At 36.8% G+C, this 22,639-nt stretch overlaps 1 protein-coding gene across 2 annotated transcripts; it reads left to right on the top strand.

Moving 5' to 3' along the window:
- Positions 1 to 15,841: 15,841 nt before the first annotated feature.
- On the top strand, positions 15,842 to 21,386 carry LOC121323691 (twist-related protein 2). 2 transcript variants are annotated; one of them, XM_041264884.1, is made up of 2 exons: positions 15,842 to 16,520; positions 20,872 to 21,386. In XM_041264884.1, exon 1 carries the CDS (start codon positions 16,005 to 16,007, stop codon positions 16,488 to 16,490), a length of 486 nt encoding a protein of 161 aa, XP_041120818.1. In that variant the 5' UTR covers positions 15,842 to 16,004; the 3' UTR covers positions 16,491 to 16,520; positions 20,872 to 21,386. The 2 variants fall into 2 exon arrangements, with proteins under 2 accessions (XP_041120818.1, XP_041120817.1); XM_041264883.1 differs by having other exon boundaries at positions 15,922 to 16,507.
- Positions 21,387 to 22,639: the final 1,253 nt, after the last annotated feature.

Raw genomic sequence — 22,639 nt, 5'->3', positions numbered from 1 at the left:
AATATTTTAAATTATTATTATATAAAATTGACAATTGTACGTTGTATCATTATCTTGTGTCTGATACACAATGTTAAGCAATTATGCATTTTTTAGGTAGACTAGAACATAGCCTATAATTTAAATATGCTGCACCTTTTTTTTTTTTTTTCTCATTTTCAGTTTTTAATTAAGGGAATAATGTTCATACGGGTCCAGTCATAAACCAAAATCATAATGACGGCAATGGCACAAGAGCTGGACCCCCCCACTCACGAGATGGAGATAAAAAATGACAGGATATTGCACCTTATTAAAGTTAAAGTATGCCCGAGTCAAAATATTATGGTTTTATTATTACTGCCGTTATGCTCTACTATTTTACTTTCAGTATACCAATATTTTTATAAAGGTTGTCAGATTGCCCAACAATTATTTATTTTAGTCTCTTTATTTCGTCTCCAATTTTTTACCCTGGGTTTTTCTCCCCAGTTTTGTTTGCCCAGTTATCTGTATCCTCGGCTCACTGCTGGCAAACCTCCTTCCATCTCTGGGAAACGACGGCTGGAACACCCGTCTTCCGAAATGTGCTCCTGCCAATCTGTCATTTTTCGCACTGCGGATCCATAGCAAGGCCACCAGACCTATAGTGCCAGAGGACAACACAGATCAGACGGCTCCACTGCAGAATCACATGCACCCGATCGACAACAGGGGTCGCTGGTGCACAGTGAACCATGGATTCCCCTGCCGAGCTAAGCCCTCCCTACATGGGCAGCGCTCTGCCAATTGTGCGCAGCTACCTAAGAACGCCCAGTATTTTTTCAAAGCCATAGACAAGTTTAATAACATGATGTAGACAATTTAATATTCGTGTGACTGGAAATGATGCACAGGGGTGACTCAGCTTCTTTTTCAAGTCCAGTTGGTGCTTTTTCTGATAGAGATCTGGCAACCCTGGTAGGGCTACTTCCCTGCCACTTCCTGTCCACACCCCCTTGTGCATAGCACACATGGCAGCAATCTGTCATCTTCCCCCCCTTAAAAACCCAACGGTGTTGCCTATAGTCCTGGGCCAGGAACGGAGACATCAAGAACCCCCTGGGCAAAAATGTTGACAGAGGCAAGGCTGGCTTCTCCAGCCGGGGCAATCCTGGCAGCGAAAATGCTACCAGTGGTAACGCTGGCAGCGGAAATGCTGACAGTGTACAGACTGGCTCCTGCAGCCTGGGCAATTCTGTCTTCAGAAATAGTCAGAGGGCAAGATCTTCCTCCAGTGGCACCACTGACAGCAGGGTGTTACACTCTGGCAGTGGAAATGCTGCTTGGGGCAATCCTGGCAGTGGAAATGTTGCCTGTGGCAATGCTGACAAAAGTAATGCAGACCAAATGGCAAGACAGTCATGCTTGATAGGTGTTTTTTTTTTTTTTTTTGTAGTGTAATTTTCTAAACTGCATTTGGGCTTGTTTTAGAGATAAGAAAAGGGAGTAAATTTGCTCATCAGCTGCTTGTACCTCTAAATCCCCTATAATTTTATACGTGGTTATGTGTACTTGAAAGATGATGTGACATCAGAGTAGGGATTATATAGAAAATGTATAAAATGTATAGCTAGTAAATGTAGTGGGAGTTAAGTGGTAATTGAATATTAGGCGAGTCACTGAAAATTGATGGTGCTGGCCTATTTCCTCATTACAATTAGCTGAAACATGTAGCACTGGTTTACAAGGCTTTTCTGAGTGCCTGGAGGTTTTACAGTTTACTGTAAATGTCATCTTTCTGTTTACAACGTTAACACGTAGTCTTCACCCTGTACTGCTCCAATCGGCAAAGCAAACAGCACTGTTTGGAAAGGGCCCTCCTCAACTGTGCATGACATCTGTGGCTAATGATTCAGTTAAGCTGGAGCTACATTGTAGACAATCTTGGCAAATAGGTCAGAAGTGTATATAATTACTACTGCTTCTTTCCTAGTCTTCTATTCTGAAAGCACCAACTTCGTCCAACATTTTTATTCAAGCGATTCCTAATAAAATTTTGGGGAAAAATAAATATACAATTCTGCCCTTCAGTGGTCCCATACATGCATTTTAATAAGTCTAATCCAATTTGAAGTGGTTTTGAACCTTTTTGAATATATGAATCATTGTGGGTTTGGTTTTTGATTCAGATTTCTATTGCAAGGAATTCCCAAACTTATTTAAGATTGTAGTCAGTCCAAAGCAACTATATGCAAACAAAATCATACTGTTGTAAGAATTTGTTTTTACTGAATTGTATGAATCACAGCACATGTCTTTATTAAAGGAGCTATCAATTCCAGAGTCACTTCCCTGAAATGTTGCAAGATGTTCCAAAAGTAATAAGTGCAATGATGTGTGAAATTAATGCTTCAGAGTTTTTCACAATGTATAATCTATTTTTTGCAGTTACTTCCACACAAGACTGCCACATTCCAGCTGTGCTCTTGTATTGCTAAATTTGTCAACACATTTTATAGTACGGTTTTAAATGCATCACAAAAGGAGGGACTGTAACATAAAACATTGGCTAGCCTACATGATTCTTTGTAAATCCCCCTCATATTCAGTTTCCCTCTGTCTTTAATCAGCACTCCTCTTTAGTGCCATAATAGCTGACAATATATTTAACAAAAGTGTGTCCCCTTTTTGTGCCGCCTGGATGGCTCACAATTGAGCAATATTGTCTGTGGGAGTTTGGTTAGGGTTTATATTGAAGCCAGACGGGGTTAATGAAGTATTTTCCATCTAGTCAGAAGAGGCTATGCCAATGCGGTGTGCTAGGGAAGAGTAGCAAACCAGACCTGTGCCCCAAAATGTGCTCGGGGTGAAGCTTGCTCCTGCGGGTTAGGGGGCAAAACCAGACTGGACTGTTTCTCCTCATTGTGTTACAGTGGACCCTATTGGTTATGTGCCTAGTAAGGTCAAGCGGACACCTACAGGGTTGACCGTTGTCCTCCAGAGGTCGCTAGCTCGCTGACATCTGCTCTCGAGTTCCTGGTCATGGGGTCAGATTTTTTTATATGTATATAAGAATAGAGCTCTCTGGCAAATACATTTGAAGATGTTTCCTCTCAGTTTTGTATGAGTGTTTCTCGAATACATTATGCAAACTGCCTTTTGTCCTTTACCAACAATGCCATTACGTGGCAATGATATTAAGTTAACTTCTGGTTTGTTGGCCTTGGTAAATCTGTCTTGTCATTTTATATTTAGCAATAACATGGTGGCTGTTCTCTAGTCAGTCAAGTTACACAATTTCAAAGCTAAGCAGCTTTTGTTAAATGACAGTCAGCAGACAAACTCCTGTGAATTCTAACGGGAAGCGTTCCGGATCATTTTGTTTTTCTTCCATTTTTAATATGAAAGGAAATAGGAATTTTTGTGGACCCTTGGCATTAGGAAAGTGGTTCTTCAAACAGAGTCTGCATCTTGACAGGCTGCATAAAAAAATCTGCATCCTATTAAACCCAACAAAGTGTTTCAAGCTGCTTACAACCTCCCTTGTGAAACATGCAAGAATGCCTGTAATAAGATTTCAAATGCACCTTGTCATTGGTGGTTACTACAAAGAAGAAATTCAGAATGAACTATAAGTTAAGACTGCATTGACCAGATTTTAAAACCTGAGAATCAGTCACAATAATGCATTGATCCCACTGTAAATTTCCCAAGGATTCAATACCCAGCATTTGAAATGTTTTAAAGCCATATCTGTTAATTACATGTTTTCTTAGGACCTCGCATCTGCTCTCCACAATGGTAGAAGTGGTGAAAACAAACAGAATTGTCTAATAAATGGCATTGTAGTTTATATGTAATACTGTGGTAGTAAACCAATACCCTTTACATTTCCAAAATGCTACAATGGTTATGGATTTTTATTTTCTTTATTTTTTGCTGTCTGGTAGGAGACAGGTACAGTAACACTATTCAGTAGAATCTCTATTCTGGCATTGTCTGGGACCATAAAGCTGTGCTGGATTATACAGCATTGTGGTTTACAGAGTTACTGTAATTTCTAAACAAAGGTTTAATGACAAACTACTGCATTTCAACACCTCAAAAACGATTCCAGTGCAAACAGTACTGTCCAGGTATACCCTGCATTAATTTTCTTTTCTCCATTGGGTAAACCAGGATTTTACAGTACCATATCCTCAGCACATGTGCACATTTCTACATTGCATGACTCTGTACTGTACTGCGCAGTTGAATTGAGGCAGACAAGAATTCTAAATCATGCCAGATTCCAGAATAGATTCTGGATTGTAGAAGGTATCTCACCATTCATTTTAATAGGGATTTGGTCATAACCCAAAAAGTGATACTGAATGATACAGCATGCCTGTTAGAGGTGCTGGATTAGACCAGTTTTACTATATGTCAAGATGTCCTATACACCACCCCCCCTCCCCCCTTCAAGTCCTAACAAACATCAACACTGTTTTAAAGTTTATTTTGGCTTTTCTGAAACTCCAATTCTCTGCTTTTATATTGCAAACCAGATAGTTTGTCACATCAGTTAGTTTAATTAGTTAAACACATTCAGAGTTAGAAAAAGGTGACTGTACAATGTTTGTATAAATCTGTTTACTCTGCTAGTTCTCGTGGAAATGTCGGATTAACACTTTTACTCTTGGGTGAAGTGTAAACAATGTGTTTAAACATGGCTGTGCGTGACCAAAAGAAAGGGGGAAGGAGTTCATTCATCAGTTAAAATAAGTTTCAAGGTGTAATATAGTAACTAAGATTAACATCCATTTCAATAAAAAAAATCAATTGGCTTCAGTACCCCAATTCATTTTATTAACCTTTCTTAACTTTTTAAACATCTATAGAGATGCACAACACTATATAGCAGCCCTCTTAGGAGTGTTAATCTGCAGAGTGTCATTTTGTTTTAATAAAATATTTCTTTGTATAATTCATCTGTGCCTGCTTTCAGTAAAGTATGATGGCACACCATGTGTTAATTGGCTTTCTAACTAAAAAGGGAATGACAAAAACAGCTCACTTATCTTGATACTGCAGGCAGTGGAACTTGGCACAGGGTGTGACTATTGGACACCTTTTGGGTGTCTTCCCTGTTGCACTTTGTTGTACAATATGCAACTCGGAACTATCGCCAGTGCAACTCGCAGGCAAGTGGAGAGAAACCACTGACACAATTTGTGTTTCATTAGCAAAAACACCAAACCAAGACAGCCAGGGGCGGAGCTAGCTTTTCATGCCAGGGAGGACGAGGGGCGCGTTGTTAAAATAGTTGTCTTATGGGGCTCCTGAGTGGCCCATCCAGTAAAAGGAGTGCAGGATGCGTCCTTTAGCCTGGAGATCGCAGGTTTGAATGTCATTGCCGACCGTGACCGGGGGTTCCTAGGGGATGGTGCACAATTGAGCGCCACCCGGGTAGGGAGGGCTTAGGTCAGCAGGGCAATCCACGGTTCCAAACCTTCTTTGACTTTGATATCAGACACCCTGCAATGCTCACATTTTCATGAACATGAGAGGAGGAGGAACAAATTCATGGTAATATTATATCAGAAGGCTCTGTTTAATTAAAAATAAGATGATGTTAAATATGATTGGCAAGCATAAAATAAAATGAGACGTAAACCAAAAATTTACAAATGTAAGTTTAGTGAAATAAAAATAGAACAAAATAATATACTGTTATCAAACAGTACTACAAATATATATCTCCTAATATCAGGGTTTATGTAGCATTTTACTACTTTTTGTTGGCTGCAGTGGGATTTATTATTTGTGACACATAATAAAATTAAGGGGTAACGGATTTGTGAACTAAATAAATCAAGACGTATTTATTTATTTTTTTTAGTTTGTTCAGGTACCTTTTGACTTTTTTTATAACTCCAAAATCATTCCACATAATAGAAGTCTCACAAAACAGCTAGTTTCCTTTTCAAATCACTCCTCGCACACAGGCAGCACCACAGAAGAGACCAACGCCCACAAAACCACCTGATTTCTCATTATCCAATGGCCAAATAAAGATACAAAAATGTTCATACAGGCATCATTGCTTGGCTTCTGGGTAGTGTAGTTTTGAAAGCAATCCATTATTTTAAATAGAGTAACAGCAGTAAAGACAAAGCAACACTTCAGCCAATTAGATTGGCCAGTGCCAGTTATAGAGTTTAAGCGAATACTGTTGGCATAATATAAGCGTGTGTGTGTGTGTGTGTGTGTGTGTGTGTGTGTGTGTGTGTGTGTGTGTGTGTGTGTGTGTGTGTGTGTGTGTGTGTGTGTGTGTGTGTTCGGGCAGTCGAGGGGCCCACCAACCTTAATTTTCAGGTCAGGGGGTGCAGCCCCACCCCCCCCCCCCCCCCCCCCCCCACCCTCTGGCTCCGCTAATGGTGACAGCCCTTGTAAAAGCACAGCAAAGTATGATAAAGCAAATGTAAGCAGTATAAAGAATAATAAGGTATGGTAAAGCATATTAGTAACATGGCATGGGTAAATCCATAGTATAACCATGGGAAAACAACAAAAATGAGTGTGTACCTTTTTAGATAAAGATCCTAAATTGCTGGCAAACAATACACACAGTGGTGAAGGTACACTTGATGGAGGCGCTGGATAGTCCAAAAAAAACAAACTAATTATGTAACATTTTCCTTGTTACACTCTTCACTCTTCCTTGAAATGGAACTTGTCTTGTAATCTTGCACGGTCCTGACTTAAAAGCTTATCCTGGGCCTGAATCTCTGTGGGACGCACTGCTTGGGACTATTTTTTAACTTGTATATGCTTCCACTGGGAGATGTGATCAGAAAACCTGACTGTAATTCTCACTCCTATGTGGGTGATACGCAAGTTTACTTTTATTTAACCTCTGGTGTTACAAATGCTGATTCCAGATTAACTGCTTGCTTGGGTGATTTTGCAGTTTGGATGTCCAAAAACGTCTTACTATTGAATGCAAGTAAAATTGAGCTATTACTGGTAGGGACTAGCATACAATGGAGAACTACTTCTCTTTCTTTGACCATCTACAATTAGGAGGCTGGGAGTAGCATTGGATGCTGCTCATGGTTTTGAAGCTTATGTTTCTTCTGTGGTCAAATCAATTTCTTTATCGCCACCTGTGAAACACTGCTAGAGTTCGTACATACTTTTCTTTATATGATGCTAAGGTTCTGGCACCTGCATTATCCCTTCATGTATTGATTACTGCAGTGCTCTATTAGCTGGGTTGCCAAGAAGTTACAACTTAGTCAAAATGCTGACAAGAATTCTGACTGGTACTGAAAGGACTGAACATATTAAGACTGCACTGGATTACTGTTAGTTTCTGTATCACTTAAAATTTTGTTGTTGACCTTTTAAAGCATATCTGCCTCTTGGACCAACTTAACTCTGAACTGCTCCATCCATAACCCTGGCTGCCAGTGGCGATAGACACACTCAGGGCTGCTGGTTTCACCAGTGTTTAAGTGTGTTACGCTAGGAGATTGCAGTTTTTTCCCACAATGCTCTGGCTTTTTGGAATACTTTGCCGGGGAACATCAGAAATGCTGATTCCCTGGCAGCGTTTAAGTCATTGCTGAAGCCTATTTATTCTGCCAAGCACTTTGAGATGGCTCACCATGAAATGTGCTACATAAAAATAATTTGAAGGATTGATGTTTCCACTTTGTTTGCATTGTATTTAGGGAGAAACTGACCATCTCGTGTTCTGTATTCATGACCCGTTTTAAAGATACGTTGTATCCATTTTTACATTGTTTATAAAGTTGCCCGGTCCCCATAGGGGTGGGAAATTGTTTCTCAAAAGTTCGCTCATAATCCACACAGCACACTATTTACTTCCCAAGCATTTTTTTTGTTTGTTTATCATTTAATGACATTTTCTATTTCTTTCCAGTGTGCATACATTTCCCAAGCTTTTTTTATATACTACCATGAGCGTAATCAGTCAAGATTGTCTGCACAATAAGAGTAGTAACCATGTTTGTTTTAGGATCCATTCATAAAGTGGGGACACTTAGCACTAAAGGGTCCATTTAGCTAGGTCGTTCACACTCTACATAGTGAATGCTAGTACCTAAAAAGATAAGTTTTCAGGTACTGTGTACTTGTAATGCTACGAGTACCATCTGTATATACGGTCTCGAGTCCCATCATTGTTTAGCACTCAATAGTGCTGAACATTGTTGGGGATGTTGCTTTTAAAAAGGTATCTTGTTACATTTACAAGTTACTTAAACAAAATTGTAATTGTTTACAGTAACATGTTGCCTTGAATTTTTTTGTAACGAGTAACAGTTACTTCTCAGGCACAGTTTAGAGAGATTTTCAGCAGTTTGGTCAGACTGCAGCTCAGAATGTTGCATCACCCCCACTGGTTTCTTCCTTCTGACGACACTTTCTAGTAATGGTATACAAAGCTTGTTCATGTGACGTGTAAGGTTTTAATTGTGCTGTCTGCCACGTTATGCATTTGCTGTAGTCCTTTTTTATTTATTTTTTTTTAAAAGAGAAAAACATCACAAAATGTAATGCAATCCCACATAGTGTTACCTGTCTAAACAAAGGAACCATTGCTCTTACAAGTTACTAAAAAATGTAATCTGATTACAGTAATGCGTGACTCCCCAACACTGGAACTGAATTTACAAATACTAAAATTCAATGACAAGCATTGAGTTAAAGACATTGAAAAATAAGACATAGTAGAAACATTTGTCATTGAATTTTAGTTTCTCTTGGTATTTCTAAATTAAGATTTAACATAGGCTCTGTAACTTCAAAGATTCAGTCATTGGCATCACTGGGCGGGGAGCTGTGTGTTTGCCAACGGGTCCCACCACTGCTGTGGTATTTCCACAGCTAATATCTCAATCCTTTTCAAGATTATAACTTCTTATTTTCAGGTTTATTGTAATTCAAGAAAAAACGTCCAAATTGTATTCGACGATTCTCAAGGTCAACTGTGATGATGGCGCTTTTGCATACAAACATCAAGAATATAAAACAAATATATAAAAATATATCAAATTTGCCCTTAATCAAAGTGAGCGCTGCAAATCGGGGGTGTGTGTGTAATTTTATGTTGCTTCTACTTTGTAAGCCAGTGCCACAGTGCCCCTGCCCTCAATAGCATAGGAAGCACACATGCAGTGTAAAAAGCTGCTAGATGTTTCCATCTGTATACACTTCCTTGATACCTGCAGGAAAAAATACTTCATGAATCCTAAATCTGTCACCACCAAGGTGATCAGTCAGTGGACCAAATAAGTTGAAATTCCAAGGAAAGGTAAAGGGTCTGGGCTGTACATGGTCCATGATCTGGTCCTTTTATGTCCTGTTGCGGCAGGACAATGCTTTCCACTGTTCACATGTCGTCTCCATCTATTTGGTCACCTACAAAGGAGCATTGTTAAGGTCAAAACAAAGGTGCAGGACTGATGAAGATGTGAAATGCTACAGGCATTTGGGTATGTGCTCACTGAGGAGTAAGCAGACTGAGACTTTATTTTTCAGTGAACTACACTAGTATTTATGGTGCAGCATCCCGGGCATGTTTGACTTTCATTTGTATTTTTTGTCCCTGAACTACTGAAGCAAACTGGTCTCCAAAAAGTGAATGTGCACTGAATATATGAACATGTTAACCACTGTAGTTAAGTGAAGGGCATACAAAACCATTTATTTGACTGTTTGTGATTGAAAGGAAAGGGATCAGACTTGTGGGTGCTTCAGAAATTTCACAAGCACTCTCCAAAAACACACTCCCACTCGCAAGTTAGCAAATATCCCAAAGCAAACTTTCTTATAGAGCGCAAGACAGGAGCAACCCCTGGGTCAAGTAAAGTGGGTTATCTTAACAGAAGGAAATTCCTGGGAAAAGATAGTGAATCAGTTTATTAATAAAAAATTTAAAACGGTGCTTTTAATGCAAACATAAATCTGGAATATTTATTTGCATCCATCTGGTAAAAGGTATAGCCTGCAGATTCTAATGTTGTTTTGATATTAATATCCACACAGTCCTAAATCATCTGGGGAATGAATTTCTCAATTAATACTCAACAGTGCTCAACAGATGAAAGGGTTTCATTTAAGAGGAGAAAAAAAGCATTGTTGCAGGAGGGAGCATGATGCTCACAAGAAATTCTACTGGTGAACACAAGCTAAAGCTGCAAAATCTAATTCCAGATTTATGAGCCATGAAAAAGTTAATATATTGATGCAATACAAACAAGGGGTACCACTTTTTTTTTTTTTAATTCTCTTGTACGTTAATGTTTGTGTGATTTAAGTCTTTATTTGAAAGAGCAATGCCAGTATCCTCTTTTTATGCTAGACATTAAGTTGTATTTATTTACCTTTGTCTGAAATAATCAATAAGGTAATCCGCTGTAAACTGTGTTTTTATATATTAAAGGCTCATATTTGCAAAGCTGGGATAGCTTAAACTTCTACACAATGGGAGTCCTTCTGTAAGTTCCCTTGCACTAATTTAAAAGCAATGAACTCCATATCTTAAGCAGTGCTTATTTGGATTCATTTTACCTTATTAATATTTTATAAGTTAGTTCTATATCCAGGATAAATTATAAAACTCTGAAAGGTGGATATAATTCTTGTGGTATTGCCTTATTTGGGGATTAAATTATTATATTTTAAACGTTCTTTCAGAGTTCAATTTTGAAGCCGAAGGAAGATGCACGTAAAATGATTTTTTGTGAGTTTCCTTCTAGTTTTTAAAATTGTGTATTTCCTCTGGAATTTTTAAACACCCAGTGGTACAATATACAGAGCCATATTTTTAGTATTTATCTCCTGTTTTTCAAAAAGATAAAATTCATGTTAATGGGGGAGGGGGGAGTTGGGTAGTTCCAAACATATTCCAGCAAAACCTCCCTCCCTCAGTAAAAAGGTCACCTCACAATTAACTTTTTTTTACAGTCCCAGTTTTGCTTCTATTCATGCAATATAACGCCACCTTCAATATTTAGGGCACTCCTGTATTAAGGCCACCATTGGCAATCTCAAACCACCATAAACATGCTGTAAGCTTCCTTAAAACGGGGGTGCATCATAGTGTAACTCGGTTGATTTGAGATTTAAAAAGTAAAATAATAAAAGCTAAACAGTGCATTAGAACAGAAGTAAATTAAATCATATCAAGATTTTTGACAGCTGTTCATCCATGACCCATTAGTAGTAAGGCCACCCCATATTGAAGCCATATTTTGTCCTCTATATACTTTTTTTTTTTTATTGTACCTTCTGTAGTTTAATTTATAAGTTTGTGAAAAGCTGTCTGTCAAAAAGTAAAGACTGTAGTATCAGTGCACCCCAATCAGTCAGTAGATACATCTATTATTGTCACTTCTAAGTTCCCCCAAGTTAACTTTTACAGACAGTACTGCTCAGGTTACTGTTCTTCTCCACTCACAAAAGTGCAGTATTTGAGTGACAGGTTAATTCTGTTGTGGTGAGCAGGTACATCTTCATTCTTACATTCTTTTGAAAAGGTTATTAAGAACTCCTGGATTTTTATTTCCAAGATCTAACTCAAATATACAAAGGATTCGCTTCGGTAACCCAGCAGAAGACGGGTCTCTCCGAAATGGGAAAACCAAAGAATGGCAAAACACAGCACGAAAACTTTTCAGGTAAGGTTAATTTTTTTATAATTGAAAAAGAATGCATGTACAACACTAAAGGTTATATTGTGATAGCGGGTCTTTTTAAAGTGCCAATATTGAAATAATTGTATTCCTTTTAAGAGTTTCAGGAAAATCTGGGTCACAAGGGGGCCCAAAGTGACAGATTGAACATTCCCTTACATTTGCCAGACAGGCCTTAATTGGACATTCTTTGATTCTGTATTCTGTGTGTTCACTGCCAGGACACCGCTGAACATTAGCTAATGGTGATCATTAACATATGTAATTAATGAAACTCCCAGGAGAGACAGGACTCTGTTTTAAAGAGTGCCTGTAATATCACAGACCAGTCTTGGCTTCACATAACCATGCCCCCTCCAATTCAAATTAGTATGCACATTTAGAAGTTTTTCCACAACAACACAGAACACCTCATGAATAAAAAAGGAATCTTCGAGAGATAGTTTTAAAAGCTGCAAATACTTGCAGCATGGAGGCATGCTGTAATGTAGGTGAAGACAGGGAATTGCTACACTGAGGTTCATATTTTCTATAACACTTCAAACTACTGGCTTCCATTTGCTGGTGCCATTACTAAACTGTTCAATGTTGAGATAAACCAAAGGCATAAAACATGAGGCAATTTGGACAGTTTCTTTTCGAATTTCCATGTGTGCTGACAACAAAATTAACAGTTGCTCTCAATTTCCAGAAAAAAAAAGTAGTAATGTACAGTATCATGACCTTTTCTAAATTATTTTAATACAAAAATATACAATATCTATTATCTACAGATTGTGTATTTAATACTTCTATTAAAATAATTGCATTGTATTAAGTTAAATTGTTATGCTATGCATAGGTATTACACTTCAGTTACAATGTCAAAACACACATGAAAATTACATTTTATTATAACACCAAATGGTGTTGAAGTAGTAAGGAATATGGAAGCTTCAGGTGCTGTAGACCTCTCGATTCAAATTATTTGGAGAAAAAAAAATAGTTTCAACAAAACCTAAAAGAACATTACTTTCTTTCTCATTGTTTGTTTTTCTAACAATAGGAAGGCATTCAAAATACTTCAAACTGCCAGAGCTGTAGAAACAATTTCCACTCAAAACAGTCCTGCTTTCAACTCGGACCATTGTAAAAAAAAAGGCACAATATATATTAGTCTAAATAAGACAGCTTTCCATACTATTTGATTTTTAATAAATGCTTTTCTTAATATAGGGCGTAACTATAATACAATATTTATTGTTTACAGTGTTTCACCTGTACAGTAACTAATTAGGAAGGAAGAATACTTAATTGCAAGCTTACTTTATCAAGAGCTTAGAATTGTCTTAATGTAAAACACAGATATTGTTTTCGGAACTTTGTTGCAAACCTGTAGAATTCTATAGAAGTAGTAGTTCTGAAGTTGCTTAAAAACAACCCCTAGGAAATGCTTGTGCGTCGTTGACAGGAGCTGCTCTAGCTATCACGTCAAGCACAGTACAGAATTGGAACGATCAGGTGGTTTGTATTGCTGATAGAATTCTCGTTTCTCCGTTTAAAAAAAAAGTTGAAACCCATGCCTTTTTGGTAGGATTTTAAAACGATATAAATGCAGATACAAACTTAATCGGTTTATTACTGGAACATTTTCTGTGACTTTTTTTTTTTTTTTTTCTCCGGTATATTTTATAAATCGGACTTTATCAAAATTATCAACACGGGACAAACCGGCAACTTTTAAAGCCCAATAATCTGCAACTGTGGCGTGCGGACCCGGCATTAAACAAAACCTTGTTTTTCAGCTTGTCTAAAAGAACACACGGAAAATCTAGTAAGATGTTACAGATCCCACAGCCTTGATGTATCCAATAGTCTTAACACAGATATCAGTCGCACAGTTTGATACGTTTCGCATTATTCTTAGCAGAGAGAAATAATGTGTTATATAAAATAAAATATGCTTACCCCTGCAAGGATTGTTTTTGTAAACGTATGTCCCAATTGAAGCATTTGAATTCATCCTTGCAAGTTCACCCATCCCGTTTAATGTCATTTTTTAAAAATGTGTTATTTGTGTATAGGGATGGCCCTAAAAATAAGCGGTTACTATATTAGTTTTGTTTATTGCCTTGAATTGCATGTTTTACTTATCAATACCAACTGTTCTCAAGTAACGCAGGGCAGTGGGTCGCTATGTAATGCAGAAGGTGCTCTCTCTCTCTCTCTGTGTGCCGCGAAGTCTGAGAACCGCTGCCATAGACTGTTGCCGGGTTTAAAAAGTTCTATAACCGGGCATGGCTATTTTTTTTTTCTTTCAGATGAGACTCGAGTTCATTAGGCTGCAAATACAGTTGTATATATTTACAAAATTCTCTCAAATTATTAAAATTTGGAATTTTTTTTTTCTAAAACAAAGAATAGTTTGCTTAAGACTTTTTTAGTTCTGTAGTTCCCCCCCCCCCCCCCCCCCCCCCCCCCCCCCCCCCCAAGAAACAAAACACGGAAGTTTTACACTGTAGTTAATACTTAATGGATTGTCTACATGCAGAGTTAACATACCTACTGTGACGGAAAAACTGTAACTAGAGAGGAAGACGGAGGATTAATAATACCACTCGGTAACATTTCATTGTATGCTATCTTCTGCTTTAAATGAACACACATGTGCTGTATCTGAACACATTCTCAATCAATCTGCATTTCTAAAGCAATGTTGATGCTTGTAATAGAAACGCTCTTTCACCGTTTGTGTGACTTTTAGACTGTCCTGCAGAATACTGCAATGTGCGAGCCTGGGAACCTGTCTACAGATTTGCTGAACTCGCAACATGTAAAGGTCTCTATGTAACTTTCTTGATCTCCGTTTTACCTTTGGCAAAGAAAGGTGTTTTTGAAGCGCTGGTTTTCTGTGCGTTTATGGCTTTTTGGTGTTTTTGTGATCTCTCGTGCTTGCCACAAACCGCATCATTCTTGCACCCACGTCTCGCCGTTAAAATCAGTCCTGCGTAGTTTACAGAAAGGATGTTTTTTTGTTTTTTAAAAAAAAACGTTTAGGATTACGTGAGACTGTGTTCTGGTCCAAGAAGCGTGAATTTTGTGTATGTTTGCAGTTCATTGAACCAACCTATCTACAGATTTGTTCATTGTGATCCATCTCTGTATGGGTTTTTGTAGCACTGATTTCTGTAAAACGTGCTTCTCACAGGTGGAAATTGCGGCATAGTCGTTTACAAGACCTGCAACAAACCTACGCCGTGCAGATATAAACAAGTGACCGTTTTTCTGTACCCTTTCCTAAATACTGGACATGCACAAACGTCTTTTTAAAAAAATGTAATGCATTTTATATATATTAAGTGTTTGTTGTTTTTGAGACACATTATATAGGTGTGGTTAAATTGCGTGATATTCTGAAGCTTAAGAGAACTGTACAATCTATCGATTAAGCTAGGCTACCAGCGGGTTTCTTGTGATAAATATACACCTTACTGAAAACATTCATTTGAGATTTCACCAGGGAACCAGAAAGTCTCTAAGAGTTCGCATATTACAAACTGAGCATTGGTAAATGACTCGATCGTTGTAATTATTAACATGGAGGTTATAGCCTACATTTATTATGGAAGCAATGTATGATCTTTGAAAATCTTTATTACCATGTTTTATAATTGGGTGCATAAATTAATGTAAAGACATAGACTGTAAAATGCAAAACAATTGAATATAAAACGTTAGATTACCATAATAACATTGGACGCTATAGCTAAAATTAGGTTGCGAAAAATAATTAACGGTCGCATCTAATGTAACGCGCCAGTATAATAATAATAATAATAATAATAATAATAATAATAATAATAATAATAATAATAATGTGATCGGTGCCATTAGTGCAAACCATTTTCAAAAGAACCGTTTTGATGTACAATTTCATGGTCACATTTTTATTTTCCCTTTTAAGATCAATGCTGCTTGTAAACGGTTTTTCTCGTGGAATTCTTTATTATGATAATTCTATTAATACTGTTCACCATCAATGAGACACACTGTAACATTAAACTGACCCCTCCCGCTTATTAGCCAGCCAATTGGAGTCCAAGGCTGCCACCCCCTCAATTCAGACAACTATTTAGGATCTGAAGCTCTGCTAAAGTTTCCAAAAAAAAAGGATACAGAAATTCCTAAAAGAAAAAGGACTGCCAAATCTTTATTTTTTACTTTAAAAAAGCGTGGCTATCTGTCTCATTTAAAAAAATTAAAAAACAAATCTATACTTTATTAGAATTGCAAGGATATTTCTCTAATCACGGATTTCAAAGTGAAAACCCCTTCTCTTTACATTTCTTTCGGGAAGAAATGGAAGACAGTTCAAGTTCTCCCGTATCCCCTGTGGATAGTTTAGAGACCAGTGAGGAGGAGTTGGACAGACAACAGCAAAGATTTGGAAAGAAACGGAGATGCAGCAAAAAGTCTAGTGAAGACAGCAGCCACAGTCCAGGGAAGCGGGGAAAGAAGCTGAGTCCCAGCACCACCCAGTCCTACGAAGAACTCCAGAACCAGCGAGTCCTGGCTAACGTCAGGGAAAGGCAAAGAACTCAGTCTCTCAACGAAGCCTTTGCATCCTTGAGGAAAATTATCCCAACTCTGCCCTCCGATAAACTCAGTAAGATCCAGACACTCAAACTGGCTTCCAGATACATTGACTTTCTCTATCAGGTCCTGCAAAGCGACGAGATGGACAGCAAGATGTCCAGTTGCAGCTATGTGGCGCATGAGCGGCTCAGTTACGCGTTTTCAGTGTGGCGGATGGAAGGCGCTTGGTCAATGTCTGCATCCCACTAGCAACGATGTCATTCATGGTATGCCAAAGGGGTAGGTGTCAACGTGTGATGGTTTGGGGGAAAGTATTTAAGGGTCCCACTTAACATTGGATTACTATTTTCTTATCATTGGATACCGTTTGTAATAGTTCAGTAGTTGAATGTTAAAGTAGGCTACACGTGACATCTGCAGAACACCAACATTTGCAACAGCCTGTCTATCTGCGCAATCATGTGCCCACCCAATTGATAATGTTGTACCTTAACAGCTTTATACCAAACATGCAACACAATTAGAGATGCGACATATGACAGTTAGAACGATTGCTAATGTTTAAGCCTTATACACAATTGAGTTTGTCAATAAGTGTATTCTAATCGACGCTAATGCATTGCCTCGGTACATTTTACTTTTCGTTTTCTTTAAAAACAAAAATGGACGTGTTTTCTGCTGTGGAGCCTACACTACGCTACGATTTCCAAAAGACTGTAGTATAGTATACAGCGTGGTTTACCTCGAAAGACAGTTCTTGCTGTAATGTCAGTGGATAACATGGGGATTTGCTTTATTTATTTTATTTATTTATTTTTAATTTGGTTCATTAAAGTATGGATAAACCATCGTAGGCCTACTACTTGTAGCTGGCATATATAAACAGACATGTTTGTGCAACAGAGGTCCTGTTTTAACCGAGCTAAATTAAAAAAAAAAAAAAAAAAAAAAAAAAAAAAAAAAAAAAAATTACCTAGCCGTGGTTTATGTCGCCTCCCCAAATACGAAACTAGTCGGTTTACCGTTATTCGTGTAATTCACCCTTTATTTGAGAAGTCGCATTTGGGATCATATTTTAAATCGTCGGCTACTCTTTTTTAAGGAATTAATTTAAAATACTAAAATAGAGGGATTTAAAATGTAACGTGAGTTGGTTACTTTGCAACAGAAAGCAGAAGTAGTAGAAAGCAGCACTTAAAAAAAAAAAAACATTGGATCATCCAGTATTCTTTTAAGTTGCTTCCCTTTTGAAGATGACCCTCCTTCGGTAGCAAAGCCAGACCACACTGACCAAAACTAAAGAACAACCGAATTGACCGTTTATTTATAGTCATTTCACAAAGTGTTACATTTCATAGAACATTCCTATACATTGTTTTAATCGTTTTGAATAATTGATAGAATTGATATTCAGGTTTAGCCTGAACGTAGAAAGTGAAATTTGGTATGAAAAGGACATATGTTTAGTTTTTCGTGCTATGGTGATTTTTGTTTTAATGGAATAGCTGATTCTTGGATTCACTTACTGTGTTTTCGACCCAACAATGCATTAGGGACGTGAGCCAACTTACTCTTGTCAATCAGTGTCTTGATGTAGGCCTACTCCTAAAATAAACACGCAGGAAAGAAGCTTGCTTTTCTATACCACTTATATAATCAGGCAACACAACAATTTGTACTTTTTAAAATCATTATTGTGTTCTAGACCTGCAGCCATACCACGACTACATGGGTATTTTAGGAAAGTACTGGCTTGAGAGTAGTACAAACTGTACCGACCAAGATTGAAAATGACCAGTCCCTTAAGCATAATTATAATTTATAATTGAATGCTTTCCCGTGAACTTTACCACAGGAATACAATTGCATGCGATTGGGCAGAAAGTTTAAACCAGCATTTAATTGCTGATAAAACAAAATTCTCATGAGGCCTGCCTAAGTCCCTTTTAACAGACGTTTTTGGAGTAGGTTTTAGTTTTCCTAAAGGGGTCGTAAGTAAAATAAACTATACATAGCGTGTGTGTTTTTGCGTTGTGCTTGGTTCACATGATTTACTAAGCTAAAAAGTTAGACCACAATAAACAAATTTTAATATATATATATATATATATATATATATATATATATATATATATATATATATATATATATATATATATATATATATATATATATATATATATATATATATAAATAACATAAAATTTGTATTTGGTTTCATGGTGTATGCTTAAGGAATATTAATACTGGAATAATATTGGTGATGCTGTAAGGAAAAGGGAGAGTTTTCAAATTGAGTGAAGGAATGACTGCACTATAAAACCAACGTGTGACGCCTTTAATATCTAAAAGGCATGTGTATGTATAATAAAATAGAAACGCTCTATTCCTAAACAGCAGTGTTTATACGTCATTAGGTGTAACACTGGTTAGTTATTTGGAACTCTAAATAATTGTTAAACGTTATGTGTTTAATGTGTGCCATTTTTGCTGAGTTTAATGTTTACATTTTAAACACCAGCCCTGTTAAATGCAAACAAATGTTTAAAAAGTATTACAAATCATCATAAACGTCCAAGAGTTTAAAAAATAAACACCACAAAGTGTTTCAATCCTAAACACCTTTAGAATTATAAACGCAGTGGAGTGTTTGAAAAGTGTTACAAGTAAATGTTTTAAAGTTAAACACTCGGTTTTAAGCTTGTTTAATCTTAACCTGTTGTATGAAATAGTATTTTCAAAATACCCTTAAGGAAAATAAGTCCACTTTTTTAACTTTGTCATTCTTTGCAATATTCGGAAGTGACGAAATTGATTGATTGCATTTCGTCACGCATATGTAAGGGGTTTTACTATGGTGAATACTGGGCACAAATATAGTGTGCTTGTGATATTTCATAAAGTTCTTACGTGGGTAAACTTTGGTATGTGAGACCTTACTTTCATCAAACAATTCGGATACAAGTCTGTCCTCCCGTCTCAAGTTATTACATTTACCCCAACGTTTTTGGACAAAATAATGTATCCGATTACATGTTTTGGTTACCTGTACGTAAACTAACTTGTTCGAGATGATAAAGCCCCGCATTGCTTGAAGTAAATTAAGCTCATGTTGAAACTGCATTCGCATAAACAGGGGGTTCCTAATGGTTCTTTGGAGTTGTCAAGGTTCTCTGAAGAACCTTTTATGTGTGAAGAACCTTATACCTTATCAGGTGGTTCTTTTTAAACCATTTTAGCAGGTTCTTTGGGGGAAAAAAAAGGTTACCCTATGACATCGGTGCAAAGAACCTTTACTGGTTCTAGCTAGAATCTTAAAAAAAAGGTTGTGGTGTTGATTTTCAAGTTAATTTTAAACATTGTTTTAATTAGATTGTACAAACTCATTTTACTAAACCTACACGTGCAACATATTGAAAAACACCCTTACATATTTATTTTAATGGTTTGCAATATACTAGACGCACAACACATTCATTTATATAGAGCTTTAAGGTAACAGTATTTACACTGAAAACGTCCTATGCAATTAATGGCATGCTAATGTTCTAGGAATAAAGATCCCAAAACACACGTCGTGTGAAGTATATCAACAGTATGTTTGATTGCACTTGGAGGCATTTTATAAGTTTGGTTTGTAAGTAGCCGCTTTGGAGGATGTAACTTGCATTGAATGCACCTGCAGTTAAATCACATTTGCTTTGAATTTTATGTAGCTTCAGTATCACCTGCAAACGTGCACTGTAATTTGTTGGAAACACAACTGTACGTTCGCCTTTTGTTTAAACGCAGTATTAAAACCCATAAAGCTTAGTTACAGAAAAAAATACTTAATATGGAGCCAAGCATCACATAGATAAATACATATTTGGATTTGAACATTTGTGTACAAAATATGTTTCCATCACTGGGCCTTTAACACTTGGGCTAAAAGCACACCGTGCAACCACATAATTAAACATACCGGTACATTCGACAGATGTGAAACGCATATCAGTATTGATATACTTCGGTAGCATAAGCACTGAAAAAGGGGTTCAAAATTATTGTATATTTTCAACATTTCATTTGTTAACACTCGCTTCGTTTCTTATACATTATGTATTTCAAGCGACAAAATAATACGGCGCTGTCCAACACCTTTACAAATTCCCAGTTGCTTGTGTTCTTTTCTGTTCATTCTCTTATTGTACGGTAGACTACTAAATAAGTTATTGGTGTAATATATACAGCTTAGACCTATTAATGTTACATTTTAGAATCGCTGCTATCTATAGAGCCAGTTGCATGACATGTTAAGCTTTTAATATGTTTACTTCGGGTCATCTTTTCAACAGTTATTATAGATTCTAATGTGTGTTGGGTAGTTTTAAAAACTTAAATACAATATATTTTTAGACGACAGAACAAAACAAGGCAGTAGATTTTCTATAAGGTGTAACCGGTAAGGTGGCGAAATTCCAATGGACTAAACAAAGCGTGAATGGTAGGTTTTTTTTCTTTTTTTCCCTGCATTATTTGGGGCATAAACATGTTCAAGATTAATTACAGTAAATTATTCGGTAATGCTAGCATATTAAAAAGGAAACACAACGATGAACCTTTTTGAATATGATTTATTTCTTTTCAGACTGTTTTACTTTCTGAAGACGATAAAGGATTTATTGAAGAACCTAGAACCTCAAAAGGATGGTCGAGACGCAACGGGACAGAAGCTCTCAATTCTTAGAATACTTACAAAAACGACCACCAGCAACGGCAACTACAAGGACAAACTAAAATGTGTTGGTGTCTCCTGCAAACGTCTTCACAAAGATGAAGAATTTCACTTTTGAATACCGGTATGATGATTCAGGAAGACTTTCCACCTTTTTGTATTTTTTTTTTTTTTTTTTTTTTTTTTTTTGTATTCTCTTGTTTTTGTTAATATAAATGTAAAAACAAATCGAAATATTGTACATAACTTGGTATTTGTCAGCTTTCTTTAGGGAACAATGCAATCAGAAAAAACAAGAATTAGCAAAATATGCTGCATAGACGCTTGAAACTTTTTTTTGTTTGTTTTTCAAAGCTTTTTTTTCCTTTTCTGTTGTCTGTTCGGTTCATATTGCTCGTTTTTTATTTATTAAAAAAATATTTTATCAAGCCAAGTGACTAGTGTTCATGTTAATTAACCTACCTTGTAACTTCTTATTATTATCTTCTAACGAACAGGTTTATTTTAAACGTATTTCTTTAAGCAAAGCCAGCGAATTTATTCATGTATGCATGTAGCCTTGTAGTTTGAAATGTTATGGGTAAATACAAATCCACACTGCGTCAGTTTAAGGGAATGAACTACACAGACGTCATTATTTTAATTATTAAATCATTATTTTAACTCCTTGTTTAAGGTGAGTATTAATTGAATAATATAACCATCATGTCTGTCAGTTTGTTGTCTTTTCCTAATTAGTTTCTCGTTTTAATGTCTTGCTTTAAAGGAATGCTTCAAACTCGTCCGTTCAGCTCGTGTAGTGTTTAAAAAACAAAAGAACAAGCAAAAAGCAGCTAAACAAACTGTTGCTTTGCAATAAAGTCTATGAAGATTAGGTTTGTTTGACCGTTATTTTATTTTATTGTGGAAAGAAAACGGTAGATAACAACTGTTATAAAAACTTAAGAACTTCATTAACAGGCTGGAAACCAGAGTCTGGTAAAACCCAGGGGATATAAAAGGGTTGGCTGAGTTTAACAAGTAATCATTTAAATAACCGAGCCTCGGGGGGGATTCTTTACAGTCGAGCAAAGGGGCCGAGTAACCGCAGATAACTTTAATAACCGTTTGCCCAGCATTTAAATGTCGGGCTCTTACTGGACCTGTTATTTTTTCTTTTAACTCTAACTCTACACTTTGTCTTCTTTTAAGCATGGCATTATTTGCAACTTGTTATAGGTTAGGAGTATACAAGGGGGTCGAATAGACAATGGAAACACCTGCTATATAAACACACAAGGTCAATTGCACCCAATGTTTGAGTGGATTAAGCAGGTATAGTCCACTTAATTGTACTAAAATGACTACACCTGTGAATCACTATTGAAGCTTACCAGGATTTAATCATCACAGATGATCCCCTAAATTAGATTTTGTAGCGTACCAAATCAGTATCGTGATGATCCTGTTCAAGTGGATTCATTTAGTACTATGAAGGATAAGAGTAGTAGGCCTACAATTTTCTCCTGAAATGACTAGTAAATCTGAAAACTGTATTCTGTACATTTTGTTATATCCGTCAAGTTCGAACGGTCAGATCCATGAGAATAAAATATCACAATAAGGTGTGTATAGTTAGAGAGACATATCGCCTATTATAGAAAGTTATCTCAAAGCACTGCACAGTATATAGCACGAAAAA

The sequence above is a fragment of the Polyodon spathula genome, chromosome 11 (assembly GCF_017654505.1).
Source record: "Polyodon spathula isolate WHYD16114869_AA chromosome 11, ASM1765450v1, whole genome shotgun sequence".
NCBI lineage: Eukaryota > Metazoa > Chordata > Actinopteri > Acipenseriformes > Polyodontidae > Polyodon > Polyodon spathula.
The sequence above is the reverse complement of the archived record's forward strand: the minus strand, read 5'-3'. Positions and strand labels throughout refer to the sequence as shown.

Excerpts from the sequence above, each read along its gene's own strand:
- LOC121323691 (XM_041264884.1), top strand. The coding sequence starts at position 16,005 with ATGGAAGACAGTTCAAGTTCTCCCGTATCCCCTGTGGATAGTTTAGAG.